At 45.7% G+C, this 14,529-nt stretch overlaps 1 protein-coding gene across 1 annotated transcript; it reads right to left on the bottom strand.

The window, feature by feature from the left end:
* Positions 1-5,955: 5,955 nt before the first annotated feature.
* LOC119358718 (3-hydroxyindolin-2-one monooxygenase-like) lies at positions 5,956-8,494 on the bottom strand. The gene is made up of 3 exons (XM_037625152.1): positions 7,970-8,494; positions 6,924-7,352; positions 5,956-6,582 (listed from the first exon to the last, which is right to left on the bottom strand). Exons 1-3 carry the CDS (start codon positions 8,492-8,494, stop codon positions 5,956-5,958), a joined length of 1,581 nt encoding a protein of 526 aa, XP_037481049.1.
* Positions 8,495-14,529: the final 6,035 nt, after the last annotated feature.

Here is a 14,529-nt window from a genome sequence, read left to right as displayed (position 1 = left end):
TATTTTCATCATCAGACGACATTTCCTATGTTCATAGGTGAAATATTAAACACTTATTAGTTCTATTAATTCAACTAATTCAACTAGTTCTACTAATTAATTCAACCAGTTCAACTAATTCAACTAGATGATCAAATCTCATATACCTAAAAATAAAGTAGCTAGTTTTATATAGTAAAATTTTAATTAGATGATCAAATATAATGTACCTAAATTTAATGTATATCTAATTCATCTAACATTAATATATCTAATTCATCTATTAATTCAAATAGTTCAACTCATTCAACTAAGCACTTACTAAAAATAAACTAGTTGTATTAAAAATAAACTAGTTCTATCTAATTCATCTAACATTTGACATTAGTCTAACATTCTTATCTAGCTAATTCATATAATACATTAACAATTGACATTAATCTAAAAAACAGAAAACAGAAAATAAGTAAAAAAAAGTGTGTGTGTGTGTGTGTGTGTGTGGTCGCACGCGTGTGTACGTGTGTGTGTGTGTACGACCGGCCGGGCTCGACCGGTGCGGTGACGGGGCGGTGACGGGAGACATACGGCGACAACGGAGCGACGACGTACGGGGTGGCGGCGCGAGACGTATGAGATCGACCGACGCGGCGACGGGGCGGCGGCGCGAGACGTATGAGATCGACCGACGCGGCGACGGGGCGGCGGCGCGAGACGTACGGCGACGACGGGGACGGCGACAATGCATCGGGGCATCGACGGGGACGGGGGCGGTGGCGACGGGGACGGGGACGGTGCACGGCGGGGGCGGCGACGAGGACATTGATGGGCGACGATGCGGGACTGGGGCGGCGTACGGGCCGGCGCCGACGTCGAAAGAGATTGGAGAAGTGGGAGATGAAACTGAATTTTTTTGAAGTGTTGTATATATAGGATGGACCTTTAGTACCGGTTGGAGCCACCAACCGGTACTAATGGTCAAATTTGGCCAGGCCAAACGGCGGGAAGCGACCCCCTTTAGTACCGGTTCGTGGCTGAAACCGGTACTAAAGACCCCCCCTCTTTAGTACCGGTTGGAGCGACAAACCTGGTATTAAAGATGGTGTGCTCCCGCGCTGCCCTGTGAGCGTGTTGGGCCTTATGGTCCTGCATATCCACGCCCAAGGCCGAGCAGGCCCACTGGACAACGCCGAAATATTTTTTATATAGTTTTTTATTTTCTGCTTTATATATTTTCTTCTATTTATTTCTGAGTAGTTTTTGTTGTATTTAGAGTTTCTTTGTGAATATTTTAAATAGTTTAAATTTGAATTATTTGAAATTTGTGTGAATCACCAGTTTGTACACGAAGTGCATCTAGTTTTTGCCGTGACCCTCTCCACTTTTTTGCACATGCTATGTGGGTGAAATGATGATGACATGCCAAGTTTCAACCTTTTCAGAGTTCATTTGTAGAGCTTTTCAATTTCAGGGCCATTTAGCTCAAAACAAATCAGTAAATGCATGAAAAATAGCAAATTATGTCAGAAAGGGTTGAAAGTTGATGACGTGGCTTTGAATGGTGCATGCTGGATGCAAAAAACATCCGGAGTTGTAATAAGTTATTAAAATTTTGAATTGCCGGTGTAACAGATGAGTTTTCGTCCGAAACCCTGATACTTCGAAAGAGATTCTCCAGTTTGTACACGAAGTGCATCCAGTTTTTTTCATGAGCCTCTCTATTTTTTTGTACATGCTATGCGGGTGAAATAATGATACCATGCCAAGTTTCAACCTTTTCAGAGTTCATTTGTAGAGTTTTTCAATTTCAGGGCCATTTAGCTCAAAACAAATCAATAAATGCATGCAAAATAGCAAATTATGTCAGGAAGGGTTGAAAGTTGATGACGTGGCTTTGAATGGTGCATGCTGAATGCAAAAAATGTCCGGAGTTGTAATAAGTTATTAAAATTTTGAATTGCCGGTGTAACAGATGAGTTTTCTTCTGAAACCCAGATATTTTGAAAGAGATTGTTCAGTTTGTACACGAAGTGCATCCAGTTTTTGCCGTGACCCTCTCTAATTTTTTGCACATGCTATGCGGGTGAAATGATGATACCATGCCAAGTTTCAACCTTTTCAGAGTTCATTTGTAGAGTTTTTCAATTTCAGGGCTATTTAGCTAAAAAAATCAGTAAATGCATGAAAAATAGCAAATTATGTCAGAAAGGGTTGAAAGTTGATGACGTGGCTTTGAATGGTGCATGGTGAATGCAAAAATCGTGTGGAGTTGTAATAAGTTATTAAAATTTTGAATTGCTGGTGTAACAGATGAGTTTTCATCTGAAACCCTGATACTTCGAAAGAGATTGTCCAGTTTGTACACGAAGTGCATCTAGTTTTTGTCGCGACCCTCTCTACTTTTTTGCACATGCTATGCGGGTAAAATGATGATACCATGCCAAGTTTCAACATTTTCAGAGTTCATTTGTAGAGCTTTTCAATTTCAGGGCCATTTAGCTCAAAACAAATCAGTAAATGCATGAGAAATAGCAAATTATGTCAGAAAGGATTGAAAGTTGATGATGTGGCTTTGAATGGTGCATGCTGAATGCAAAAAACGTCCGGAGTTTTAATAAGTTATTAAAATTTTGAATTGCCGGTGTAACAGATGCGTTTTCGTCTGAAACCTTGATACTTCGAAAGAGATTGTCCAGTTTATACATGAAGTGCATCCAGTTTTTGCCGTGACCCTCTCTACTTTTTTGCGCATGCTATGCGGGTGAAATGATGATACCATGCCAGGTTCAACCTTTTCAGAGTTCATTTGTAGAGCTTTTCAATTTCAGGGCCAATTAGCTCAAAACAAATTAGTAAATGCATTAAAAATAACAAATTATATCAGAAAGGGTTGAAAGTTGATGATGTGGCTTTGAATGGTGCATGTTGAATGCAAAAAACGTCCGAAGTTGTAATAAGTTATGAAAATTTTGAATTGCCGGTGTAATAGATGAATTTTCGTCCGAAACCCTGATACTTCGAAAGAGATTGTCCAGTTTGTACACGAGGTGCATCCAGTTTTTTCCGTGACCCTCTCTACTTTTTTGCACATGATATGCGGGTGGAATGATGATACCATGCCAAGTTTCAACCTTTTCAGAGTTCATTTGTAGAGCTTTTCAATTTCAGGGTCATTTAGCTCAAAACAAATCAGTAAATGCATTAAAATAGCAAATTATGTCAGAAAGGTTTGAAAGTTGATGACATGGCTTCGAATGGTGCATGCTAAAGGCAAAAATCGTCCGAGTTGTAATAAGTTATTAAAATTTTGAGAGTGAGGGTGTAAACATGTAAAAATATACAGCAAAAATACATTGATCGTCAATGATCTTTTTGTGTACAATCTGAATTGTCAATATGAGTCCTCAATGGTTTAGAAACCGGTGAAGACTCATATTGCGGCCACAAATTCTACACATAGAGTTCAATGAAGACCAAGTGCTTGTGGTAGTTTCAGAAGTAACATATTTAAGGTGGTAAAAACCCTCTTAGGGGAGCGAGGTGGGACTAAAAACAACCTGCCACAACCTCTTTAGTGCAGGTTCATGCCAAGAACCAGTACTAAAGGGGCTGGTCGGGCAACAGCATGAGAACAGCTAGCCACTTCCTCTTTAGTACCAGTTCGTGGTGAACCGGTACTAAAGGTTCGCCACGAACCAGTACTAATGAGCGCCGACCGCCTAGCCGTTGGAACCGGCACTAATGGTCACATTAGTGCCGGTTCAGTTGCAAACTTGGACTAATGTGCTCCACATTAGACCCTTTTTCTACTAGTGTATTATTATGGGTAGATATATAATGGTGGGTGTTTGTTTATTTCATGAAACCATTCATGCAATTCAATCAACAAAAAAACGGGGGTGTTGCTTATGTTAGATTTTGAAAAGGTATATGACAAAGTTTGAGTGGCCTTTTCAAAATCTAACATAAGTAGCACCCCATCTTATGTGAGAAGTCATGGCTGAAATCCTTCACATAGACTCCTAGGCATGCGATGCCGGTTTTTGGGCTAAGGACAGTGGATCCTGGATGATTTTGATCTATATAATATATATGATCAATTTTTGGAGGAGATTGTGTTTAGATGTTGTTATAGTTTTTGTTGCTTTGATACATATGTTGCAGGTGGCTGGTGTTGGCCTGGGTTCTTTTACTCTTTTGAATCATTCAGAGCTTGTGATGTTATTCTCCTTAGCTAGTCTATTAACTATGGTTTGCATTATTTCTAGTTATGTTTGTTTTTAAAACAGTTGTGGTGGTTTCTCTTAGGTGGATTTGAGCCAATTTCTCCATACTTGAAGATGCACATGTTTCCTTCCTTGTTGATTAATAATCCTTGAATCAGTGTTGAAACTATAGTTTGATACTAATGCAGTTTTAGTATTACCATAAGTGTGTGCTCATTTCCAACAGACTCATATCCGATCAAGGTTCAATATATACGGTGGTTAGCCTAGTTGCCTCATTATTGTTGGAGGTGTTGTTTAAAATGGTTATGGAAGAAGGTGCCCTGACACGTGGCATGATAAACCTTTATTATTCAAATTACTCTTATGAAACATGATAGAAGACATCATCTATTGCAAGGATTTTGATGGTCCAACTTTGGAAGACAAAATACCGGCTGGTGTCACGGAAGATGAATGGAGAGTGTTGAACCTAAATGCCATTAGTATGATTTGTTTGTACATCAATAGTGATATATTCCAGCAAGTTGCAATTGAAACAAAAGCTTATGAAATGTGGTAGAAGTTAGAAACCATATTTGGAAGAAAGATATTAGTAAACAAGGCCATGGTAATCAAACATTTGTGAAGCTTGACTAGCAACATGAAATAAGGTGATTGAGAAATTGAATGTCTTCTAATATTGTCTAATCAACTCTTATCTATGAAGATCAAGTTTGACGATTAGGTCCAAGAATTGTTGCAAATGAGTTCCATTCCTAATAGCCAGAACACATTTTTTTGTCACTCAGCAGTTCAGGTTCAAATGGCAGTCCAACACCAGAGAAGGTGAAGAACATCATGTTGAATGAAGAATCCAAAAAAATATAACATGGAGAAAACAGAGCATCTTCTATTATGCAAATGTGGCTAAACCCAAGATAAAATATGGGAATCATGGAAGTAGACATGCAAGACTCAACAAGGCATAGATAAATCTAGTGGGTGATCAAGGTTAAGACAAAAAAGAGTTTACTTGTGGCAATCCAGGGCACCAAAAGAATGATTGCATGCTATATAAAACAGAGCTTGGAGAAGGTAAAACTACAAAGTAAAACCAAGCAAATGGAAGAGACGTTTTCCGACATGACTACACAATGTGAGGATTATTTAGTCATTAGAGATGAAGAATGCTATACTTTTGTTCATGCCGATGCAATGAGTTAGGGTGTGCATTGATGTGTGTCCTTACATATCACATCATACTAAAGAGCACTTCAGATCACACACCACTTGCATTAGTGGCTCTATGAGAATGAGAGACAATGGTCTATCAAAAAAATTGGCAAACATATGCTTTAAACCAAACATTTGTTGCGGGTTGTTACACAAGGACACGATGCATATTTCCGTTATAAGGTCGCTTGATGATCTCATCAATGGCAATTACCATGGTGAAGGAAAATGGAAGCCCACCAGAGGCTCTTTGATTGTGGCCCGTGGAAGTAAGCAAGGTTATCTATCTGTTACCAAAAACCAAGTTGTACAAGGAAGTATTGAGTATTGCTGCTAAGGACATTTCAATCAATGAGTCGAACATATAATGTTATAAACTGTTCAAATGAGCATTCATGTACTAGTCTTAATTTATACTCATGAATATGGTGATCGATTTCTGATGCAATGCTTTGTTTATTCAATACACTCGTGCTTAACAAAAAGTCTGAAAATCCATATGACTATTATGTGGGTAGTTCCTATGGACCACTTTTTTTTAATCTTCCGGCACTACAGGGACAAGGAGGAGCTTCTCCTTTCGGTGCACTGTTACCCCAAATGATTCAGTCATACTGATGCTAGCTTCCATTGATTCTGATGGTAGCTTCCAGTCAAAGTGGTACATGAGATTTGCTAGCATGATTTCAATGGTCACAATAGCAAAGTTGATACCTGGGCATATCCTCCGCCCAGTTCCAAAGGGCAAGTAGGGGAAATCGTTTCCCTTGTAGTCCATAGTTGCAGCGCTACCACCTTCCATGAACCTCTCAGGCATGAACTCTTCTGCGCTCTCCCAGCTACTAGGATCCCTTGCAAGAGCCCAGCTGTTGACGATGGCATGCGTCCCTGATGGTATGATGTAGCCATTAATTTTGCAGTCGTCCATGGAGAGGTGAGGCACAAGGAGCGGTGCGGGCATATGGAGCCGAAGTGTCTCTTTGATGACTGCCTTTAGGTAGGCCAAACTGCTCAGATCGTCTTCAGCAATCATTTCTTTCCCCTTGGATATAGTGCTCCTGACCTCGGTTTTCAGCTTATTCATGAGGTGGGGTTTTTGCATGAGCCGAACCATGGCATATTCCAACACTATGAACGATGTATCTGTGCCAGCTTCAAACATGATCTGCATACATACATACACACGTATACACATATCAGAACGAACAACATATATAAGCTACACTCTCCGTAACAAATTTTTTAAAGTTTTATGTTTGTCTTAAGTCAACTCTTTTAAATTGACCAAGTCTATAGAAAAAATATAACAATATTATTGAAGCCAAATTAGCTTTGTTACAAAATATATTCCGTATACTATATATATTTGATGTTGTAAATACTAAGACACTTTTGAATAGACTTGGTCAAATATAGTTAAATTTGACTAAACACAAAGCTATAACTTCAAATAATTTGGAACGGAACCTTAATATATGTAGGTAGGTGAGGTTTGTGAGGTCATACCTCCAACTGAGCCTTAATATGGTCTCTAGTAAGATTGTACTCTTGTTGAATGGAAAGCAACACGTCGATGAAGTCACTTTCCTCGCCGCCTTGTTCTGACGCGGGCCTTCTTGCATGCTCATCGATGAGGCTATTGAGAAGTTTGTCCCACATCTTATTCACCTTCCGGGCCTTGGCGCACACCATCCTCTTGATGAAGTCCAGCTTCACCAACACTGGGAAGTAGTCTTCCAGGTTGAAACCGCCGATGAGCGACGAGTTGGCCTCGACGAGCTCCCGGAAGAGCTTGTTGTGGCCTTGTTTTCTGAAAGACTTACCGGCCACAGCATGGCAGACGATGTCGTTGGCGAATGCGTTGAGGAGGTCACTCATGTCCATGGCGATGCCAGTGGTGGCCGCCTCCCGGATCTTGGCCACCACCAACCTCACCTTGTTGATCGAGGAGGCGAGCAGAGGCAGCAATAATTAATTTCATTATGTCTGATGAGGTGGACAACATGCACAGCCACAGAGTTTTTGAGCACCTGCATCCCGGCCCTGCTATCCCGACCCTCCAGTGTCGCTTTAAGATCTATGTGACACAACTAACTTTCTACATATTTTATTCTCTTTTTTTTCTCTCATATAGAACATGTCTTGAAGTTCAAACCTTTGTAATGCGGCAAAGCTTTCTAACTAGAATCTAGGATAATTTTTTCAGAATTTTTGGTCCGACATAAATACTAAAAATAAGATTTTTTTTAACCAAACAAAACTTATTTTGTATATTTATGTTTGACCAAAAAATCTAAAAGTTTAATCCTAGATTCTAGTTAGAAAGCTTTACTGTTTTACATAGGTTTAAACTTCAAGACATGTTCTATATAGAGAAACAAAAAAGAGAAATATACTTGCACAAATTGCGATGCGAGAAATTGATGGCTATATAAGAAGGGCCTGGATGCAGGGAGCTCTAAAACATATTCTCGCAACATGCACATGGTGCAATCAAATTCAAGTTGATGGATGGCTACCTCGTTTTCGCGCGCATGGCTGTAGGAGCGGACCTTCTTGTTGGTGAGGAGGTGCGTGGTGGCGATCTTCTTGACCTGCCGCCAGTGCTCGCCGTAGGGGCAGAAAGCGACGTCCGTGGAGCCGTAGAAGAGGATGTCGGTGACGGGGGAGTAGGCCCGGGACGCGAACACCTGGTCGTGGGTGCGCAGCACGGCCTGCGCGGCGCTCGGCGAGGACACGATGAGCGTTGGGACGGCACCAAGGCGGAGGAGCATGAGTCCATCGCGTCCGTGCTCGGCGGCGAGGTCTCGGAGCGAGACGTGCGGGAGGGGGCCGACGAGGTGCAGGTGGCCGATGATGGGGAGCCTGCTGGGAGGAGAAGGCAGCTTGCTCAGCTGATCTTCTCTGGCTCTCGCGGTGACGGTGGCCGTCGACGGCGTCCCGAAGCGACGTGCCACGAGGAGTACGAGAAGTGGACAGACGAGCAGCAGAGAGACCACTAGGGCTGCCTGTGGAGACGGCGACCTCGCCTGCAGCAGCAGCAGCAGCTCGTGGAGGCCATGCTGCAACTGCGACATGGCTGTTCTGTTTACTTAATGATGGCCGCTGTGTTTCATCCCCACAGGCAGCATCCCAGCTGGCTTTATAGCTACAAGCTATGAGACTGCAGGCAGCAAGAGCAAGGCATCTTTTTTGGTCCATAGTTTATTTAGAAAACTGCAGGCCGATGTAGAGCCACGACACCATGAGAGGCTGGCTATTAATTTGCATACTACATGTGGTGACGTCTTGTAATAATCCCTCATGTCTTCGTCCTCACTCACCACACACAATAGCCCCTCGATTGTGATAGGCTTCAACTACAACAGAACCCTACGTCGATGAGCACTTGAACACAAACTTCACACCTCATCCTCGTCTCACACCGCCCGTCTCTTGGAAGGTGGCAAGCCCGCAACTGAAGTCCGGCGGCAACAGAACTCGCCGTATACTAGCACCTCAACTTCGTTATGTACGAACATGCCAAAACGCCTTGAATATCCCAAGTGCTCCTGCAGACACCATGAGATAGAACACAATCTTGCAGTACCTAATACCTATGCCACGCCTAACTAGGATTCAACTCCAAATCAGATACTGCTATAGTACTACTCGACGCTGGGGAATTCTGATTCGTTATCGACCCCTCATTAATAAAGAGTGCAAACACATTGGAGAGTGCTTAGGCAAATGAGTGGGTACATGAAAAGGCAAGTTGCTCTCTATTGGAGGAATACTTTGTCTTGATCAATCATGTTCTCATGAACTAGGTTCTTCATGTGCTTTCATTTTTCCAGCTCTCAAAAGGGATTCTGCAAGATCTAGATCCAAATTCTTTTGATAGGGGACAGTGAAAAGAACAAATATATCTGACCAAATGGAGTATGGTTTGTCGACAAGGAGGTCTAGGTATGCAGGACATCCATGTCAAAATAATGCCTTATAAGCTTCTTACCAAGGATGGTGTATGTTAAACCCTCTTATGCAATAAGTGCTTAGGTCCAAAAGCCTATCTCAAACATGCTAGAAGCATGGAAACTTACATTTTTGGGCAAAACTGATGGAGGCAAATAAACATATTTTCCGCTTTGATTCATTCACGATAAAGGGCGGCTCAGAGATTAGATTATGGGAGGATAAGTGGTTGGGAAATGCCACACTCCGAGAACAGTATCCATCTCTATACCTCATTGTAGTTTTCCAATCTTGATGAGACAATCAAACGCCTCTTTTTCAGATGCATGGTTGCATGTTCTACGTGATCCATCCAAATAATGTCAAATTTGTATCCACCAACAAGTGTTGACAATATATATTGTTTGCCTTGGCAGTACACCCCCCCAAAAATTGTATACTAATAAGGGTGGTAGCATGTGTCTCACTATGGTCATATTGTCTCTGTTGAAATTATATGGTTTCTTAAATGTAAAAGCTCTTCTCCCATGTAGGTTATCCATCGTTGTAGGCATTGGCTTCGTACGTGGTATATGCTACAACTAATGGAGTATCTTCCTCTGTTCGTGGATGTATGTACATGTTTGGAGCAGCTGGTCAAGGAGATTTTTCCCAATATGGATGGTGGCATAGTCTCCTGATAGGACCTTCACCATCGTCGACACAGACATAGTTTCGGTCGCACATGACTTACTCTTGCCTTTATGTCTTTCTTAATTTGTGAGACTCTTAGTGTTGGTTATGTGCATTTTAATCATGCTATATGTTGTGTGTCAACTCCATGCTATATGTTGAATTAATTTTGAGTTAGTAAAAGAGCTATTTATCAGAAAAGATAAGTAGGAATCAACTCCAAGACGGACAAACCCATAGTTGCTTTCTTAATTTAATCGCACGGCAACCTTAAACACTATTGAAACCCAGACAAAATAGACTCACCAACTAATTCATCAATTTACTCAGACGAAGACAAGATCATTTCCATCAAGAAGAAATAAACATGGCATGCAGCAAGACGTACTCTTCTGAAAACAGGCAGATAAATAGCACAGACAAGAGGTAGATACCTACTTGGAAGGAGCTAGCTAGATAACATCCAAAGTGAGGCCCTGAAGAAGATCCTGAATGCAACATCCAGATGGATACGGTTTCTTTTGAATCGTGGGTTTCCATCACATAGCCGCCCCGCGCTGAGTTTGTGGAGTGCCTGCAAATCTCTTGTGATCTAGTATGAAATTAAATTAGTAGCAAGGACAATAACGGGGGATCATACCATTCGTTCTGCCGAAAGGATGATACGGACATTCGTCAGGGCAATAATTAACTAACGTCATCATGTTTACAAAAACGCCAGCGTGGTTGATTTGTTGTCGTCTACTAGATATGAATATGATGGACGAACCTATCTATGCATATGCACATGATATATAGGCGGCTAAAATGAGATAAATCATTCAAACATACCTGGTCCGGCCGAGTTACGTACGTTGAAAAGCAGCCGGCCGGCTTCAAAGACGATTATTTCATGGATGGTGACACATTTAGAGCCTCAACATAATATGGCTAGTGAAGGTAACATGGAGTAGCAGAACACTTGTACACACATTTGGGTGCTGCGCGCGTGAGGGCAGCACCACGCGGATCCATGAACAGTGGCTTCTTTCTCCACCATACCCTCTCCGGTACTACTGGTTTTCTCCCTCGCACCTTCTTCCACAACTTATTGTCGTGGTTAATATCAGTAAGGATCACAAAGGGCCCCGCAAAAAAAAGTAAGGATCACAAAGGTCTAATGACATATCAGGATCCACATTTGTAAAAAGAAAAAAAACTGACTGTTACAGCATACACTGACATAGACGGCATGGAACAGGGGTCACATATGGTCTCCTAGCATGCATAAATGTAGACGGTAGAGAGTATACTATACAAGTTGCAGGATCAGATCCAGTCCCCGCACTTTTACAGCATACACTGACATAGACGGCATGGAACAGGGGTCACTTCCATCCCATATGGTCTCCTAGCATGCATACATGTAGACGGTAGAGAGTATACTTGCAGGATCAGATCCACTCCCGCGCGTGCGGCTGTGTGTGGCGGAGCTGCATCCACATCTTTGCGCGGGCCAGCTAAAAAAATAGAACAGTCTTCACTAAACTTTAATTGAGCTGGGCGGGCCATGTCCTGGCTTTGCCCAGTCGTAGGTCCGCCACTGCACGAGATATATTAGGACATCTCCAGCCGCGCCCTTAACAGGCCTTTCCTAAGCGATTTTGCCGCATTGGCGCTAAAAAATGGCTCAGTCACGTCTTCAGAAACCCGTTTTTTGCCGGCTCGGGCCAAAACTGGTGCCGGTGGACCCAGGCCGAACCCGGCGCCCTGGGGGACGCTTGGGGAACCGGCACAAGGGAAAAAGGCGCGTGGGCCCGCCCTGGCGGCGACCCGAGGGCCTTTTCCCGCCACTTCTTGACGCTTTTCCCTCGCATCTCCTCCGCTCGCTCGCCTTCCTCCCGCCATTCCCTCCCTTTCTCCCGCCAAACCCCCTCCAGCTCACCTTCCAGTCGCCGCCATGCCGCCGAAGAAGTACGCCATGCCGCGTGAGGCAGCAATCATGACTGGCACCGTGGCCCAGCCGAAGTAGAGGAAGCCGAGGGCGCCGCCATCGAAGCCACCGGGCATGTCGAACGCCGAGTGGAGAGTGGAAGTTCAGCGACGCGACGCAGTCACCACCGACCGGCGGAACAGGGCCATTGCCAAGAAGGCCCGCGACAACGCGGCGCGTGAGGCGGCGTCTTCCTCATCGGTCGACCACGCGGGGATGATGAATCCACCCGTCGTCAGCCACGCCCAGTACGCGCCCTGGGGACAGCAAGGCGTCGGATCTCCATGGGGATCGTCGTCGCCCGGCTACGCCGACGGCGATGCGCACGGGGGGTTCAACCCAAACGTGACCTTCCCCCATGGCCACCCCACGACGCGCACACCCTCGCCCGCCTTCGTCGGTGTGCAGTACCCTCCATACAACTACTCGCCGCCCGCCGCCTACGCGACCACACCGACGCCCCATCTCCGCCGTGGGACGCTGCCCTTCTCACACCTCGGCGACACGGACGACATAGGAGCCGACATGGACGACATCATCGCGACAGGATCGACCACGGCCGCCGCGTCTCCCGGGTTCGCAACCCAGGACGAGGTAGTGGATCTCAGCGGCGACATGGAGGCCGAGCTCGGCTACGTCTACGGCGAGGACGCGCACGAAGCGCAGGATCCCGAGGAGGAGGACGAGGATGAGGACGAGGAGGAGGAGGAGCCAGCTCCTGATCCGACGAAGGGGCGCCAGAAGAAGAAGCGGGCGGCTAGGACAGACGAAGCGCGCATCAAATGGACATCCAAGGAGGAGGAATGCCTCGCCGAAGCATGGAAAGTCGTCTGCCTCGACCCGACCACTGGCACGAACCAGAGCTTCGAGACGTACTGGGACCGCATCAAGGCCGAGTTCGACGAGCGGAAGCTCGTCGACCCGTACTTCAAAGGCGTCTACATGCAGCGCGGCTCCAAGGCGATGGCGAACCATTGGGGGCGTATCTAGTTGGCGTGCAACAAATGGCATGGAATCATCGAGGAGGTCGCGGCTCGCCCGGAGAGCGGCGCCAGCATTGAGGATCAGGTACGCACGCCGTTCGCCCGCATCTCTTCGTCGTCAACGCCCGCTGCCCGCCAACTGTTTGTTCCTCCGCGCAGCTGCTGCGTATGTTCACCATGTATCGGCGCGACAACCAAGACGCCGACTTCAAGCACCTCCACGTCTACAAGCGCATTGACAAGTGCGAGAAGTGGGCGGAAGTCCGACGTACCCTCGACAAGGCCAAGGAGACATACAAGCCGGACGCGACGACTCCGGGCGCATCAGAGGGGCGGCCGGACGGCCACAAATTGGCAAAGAAGGGGAAAAACGCCGACGCGGCAACCACGCGAGTGCAGGAGTCCATCGAGCATTGCTTCGCCGACGCCCAGGCCCGGGCCGTCCTACGTGAAGAGAAGACCAAGGCGCGGTGGTCGTCGCTGATGAAGAACAACGCCATCAAGCTCGACCTGCTCCGGACGAACGTCGCCGCGAAGAAGAGGAACACCGACATGGCTTTTCTGATGGGCGGGGCGGATATGCTCCAGAGCAACGACGAGCAGCTCAGGGTGTGGTACATGGCGGAGCGCGGCCTCATCCTGAACCAGATGCAGACGGCAACGTGGATGACGCCGACGACGCAAGCTCCCGCGTCCACGACCACACGGACGCCAAGCCCGAACGACGCCTCTACATCGCCGCCCAGCAGTGCCGAAGCCGCGCCGACACAGCCCAGCACCGAAGCAGCTCCGACACCGCCGAGCCCGCGTACGCCGACTCCGCCAACGCCTGGAGCCGACCCCGCCGAGTGAATCATTGCGCACGCGAACCTACGGCGTGCGGTGCTCTGTTTTTTGTAACGCCAGACTACGTCCGATTGCCGGATTTGTGGTGTCTTTTGAGAGCGAAAACGACCAAGTTTAAATTTCCCGCATCCTGGGGCCGGCGCTTGGGGCGTGGCTGGGAGTTAGGTCGCCCCCAGAGGCCGAACTAGCGCCGGCACGCCCCCAGGCCGCTCTATTTAGGCGCCCTGGGGCCGAACGGCTGGAGATGCCCTTATGTGAACTATTCTTGGTGCATTGCCCATCGTACATTAGTTTTACGTCGATGGATTTGGAGTTATGTAGCTAAAAAAGTACCAAACGAGTGAGAAGAATTCGCCACAATGGTGGAAGAATAAGGATAAGCGCCAGATGTATATAGGCGAAAAAATCGTGTCAATGATACGTTAGTGACCTTTTGACGAAATGTTTGTTGACTACTTTAGTCTTTGTCCATTAGTGACCTTGCAAAGGAAGGTTTGGTAATTGCTAGCTTCATTTCGCCATGCAATGCATAAGCTAATCAGGCATCCTCTCGGCCGTTGTGGGCTCTCAATATATATTGGCGGTACCATGTCAAACCGAATGTAAAAGCCCATCACCTTCGGGATTCACTAATCCATGTTTTAGCATGCAAGTCCAATCTCACCAATATGACTATGTGATTCCT

Source organism: Triticum dicoccoides, chromosome 2A (genome assembly GCF_002162155.2).
Source record: "Triticum dicoccoides isolate Atlit2015 ecotype Zavitan chromosome 2A, WEW_v2.0, whole genome shotgun sequence".
Lineage (NCBI taxonomy): Eukaryota > Viridiplantae > Streptophyta > Magnoliopsida > Poales > Poaceae > Triticum > Triticum dicoccoides.
Note: the sequence above shows the minus strand (reverse complement) of the source record. Positions and strands in the feature narration are given on the sequence as shown.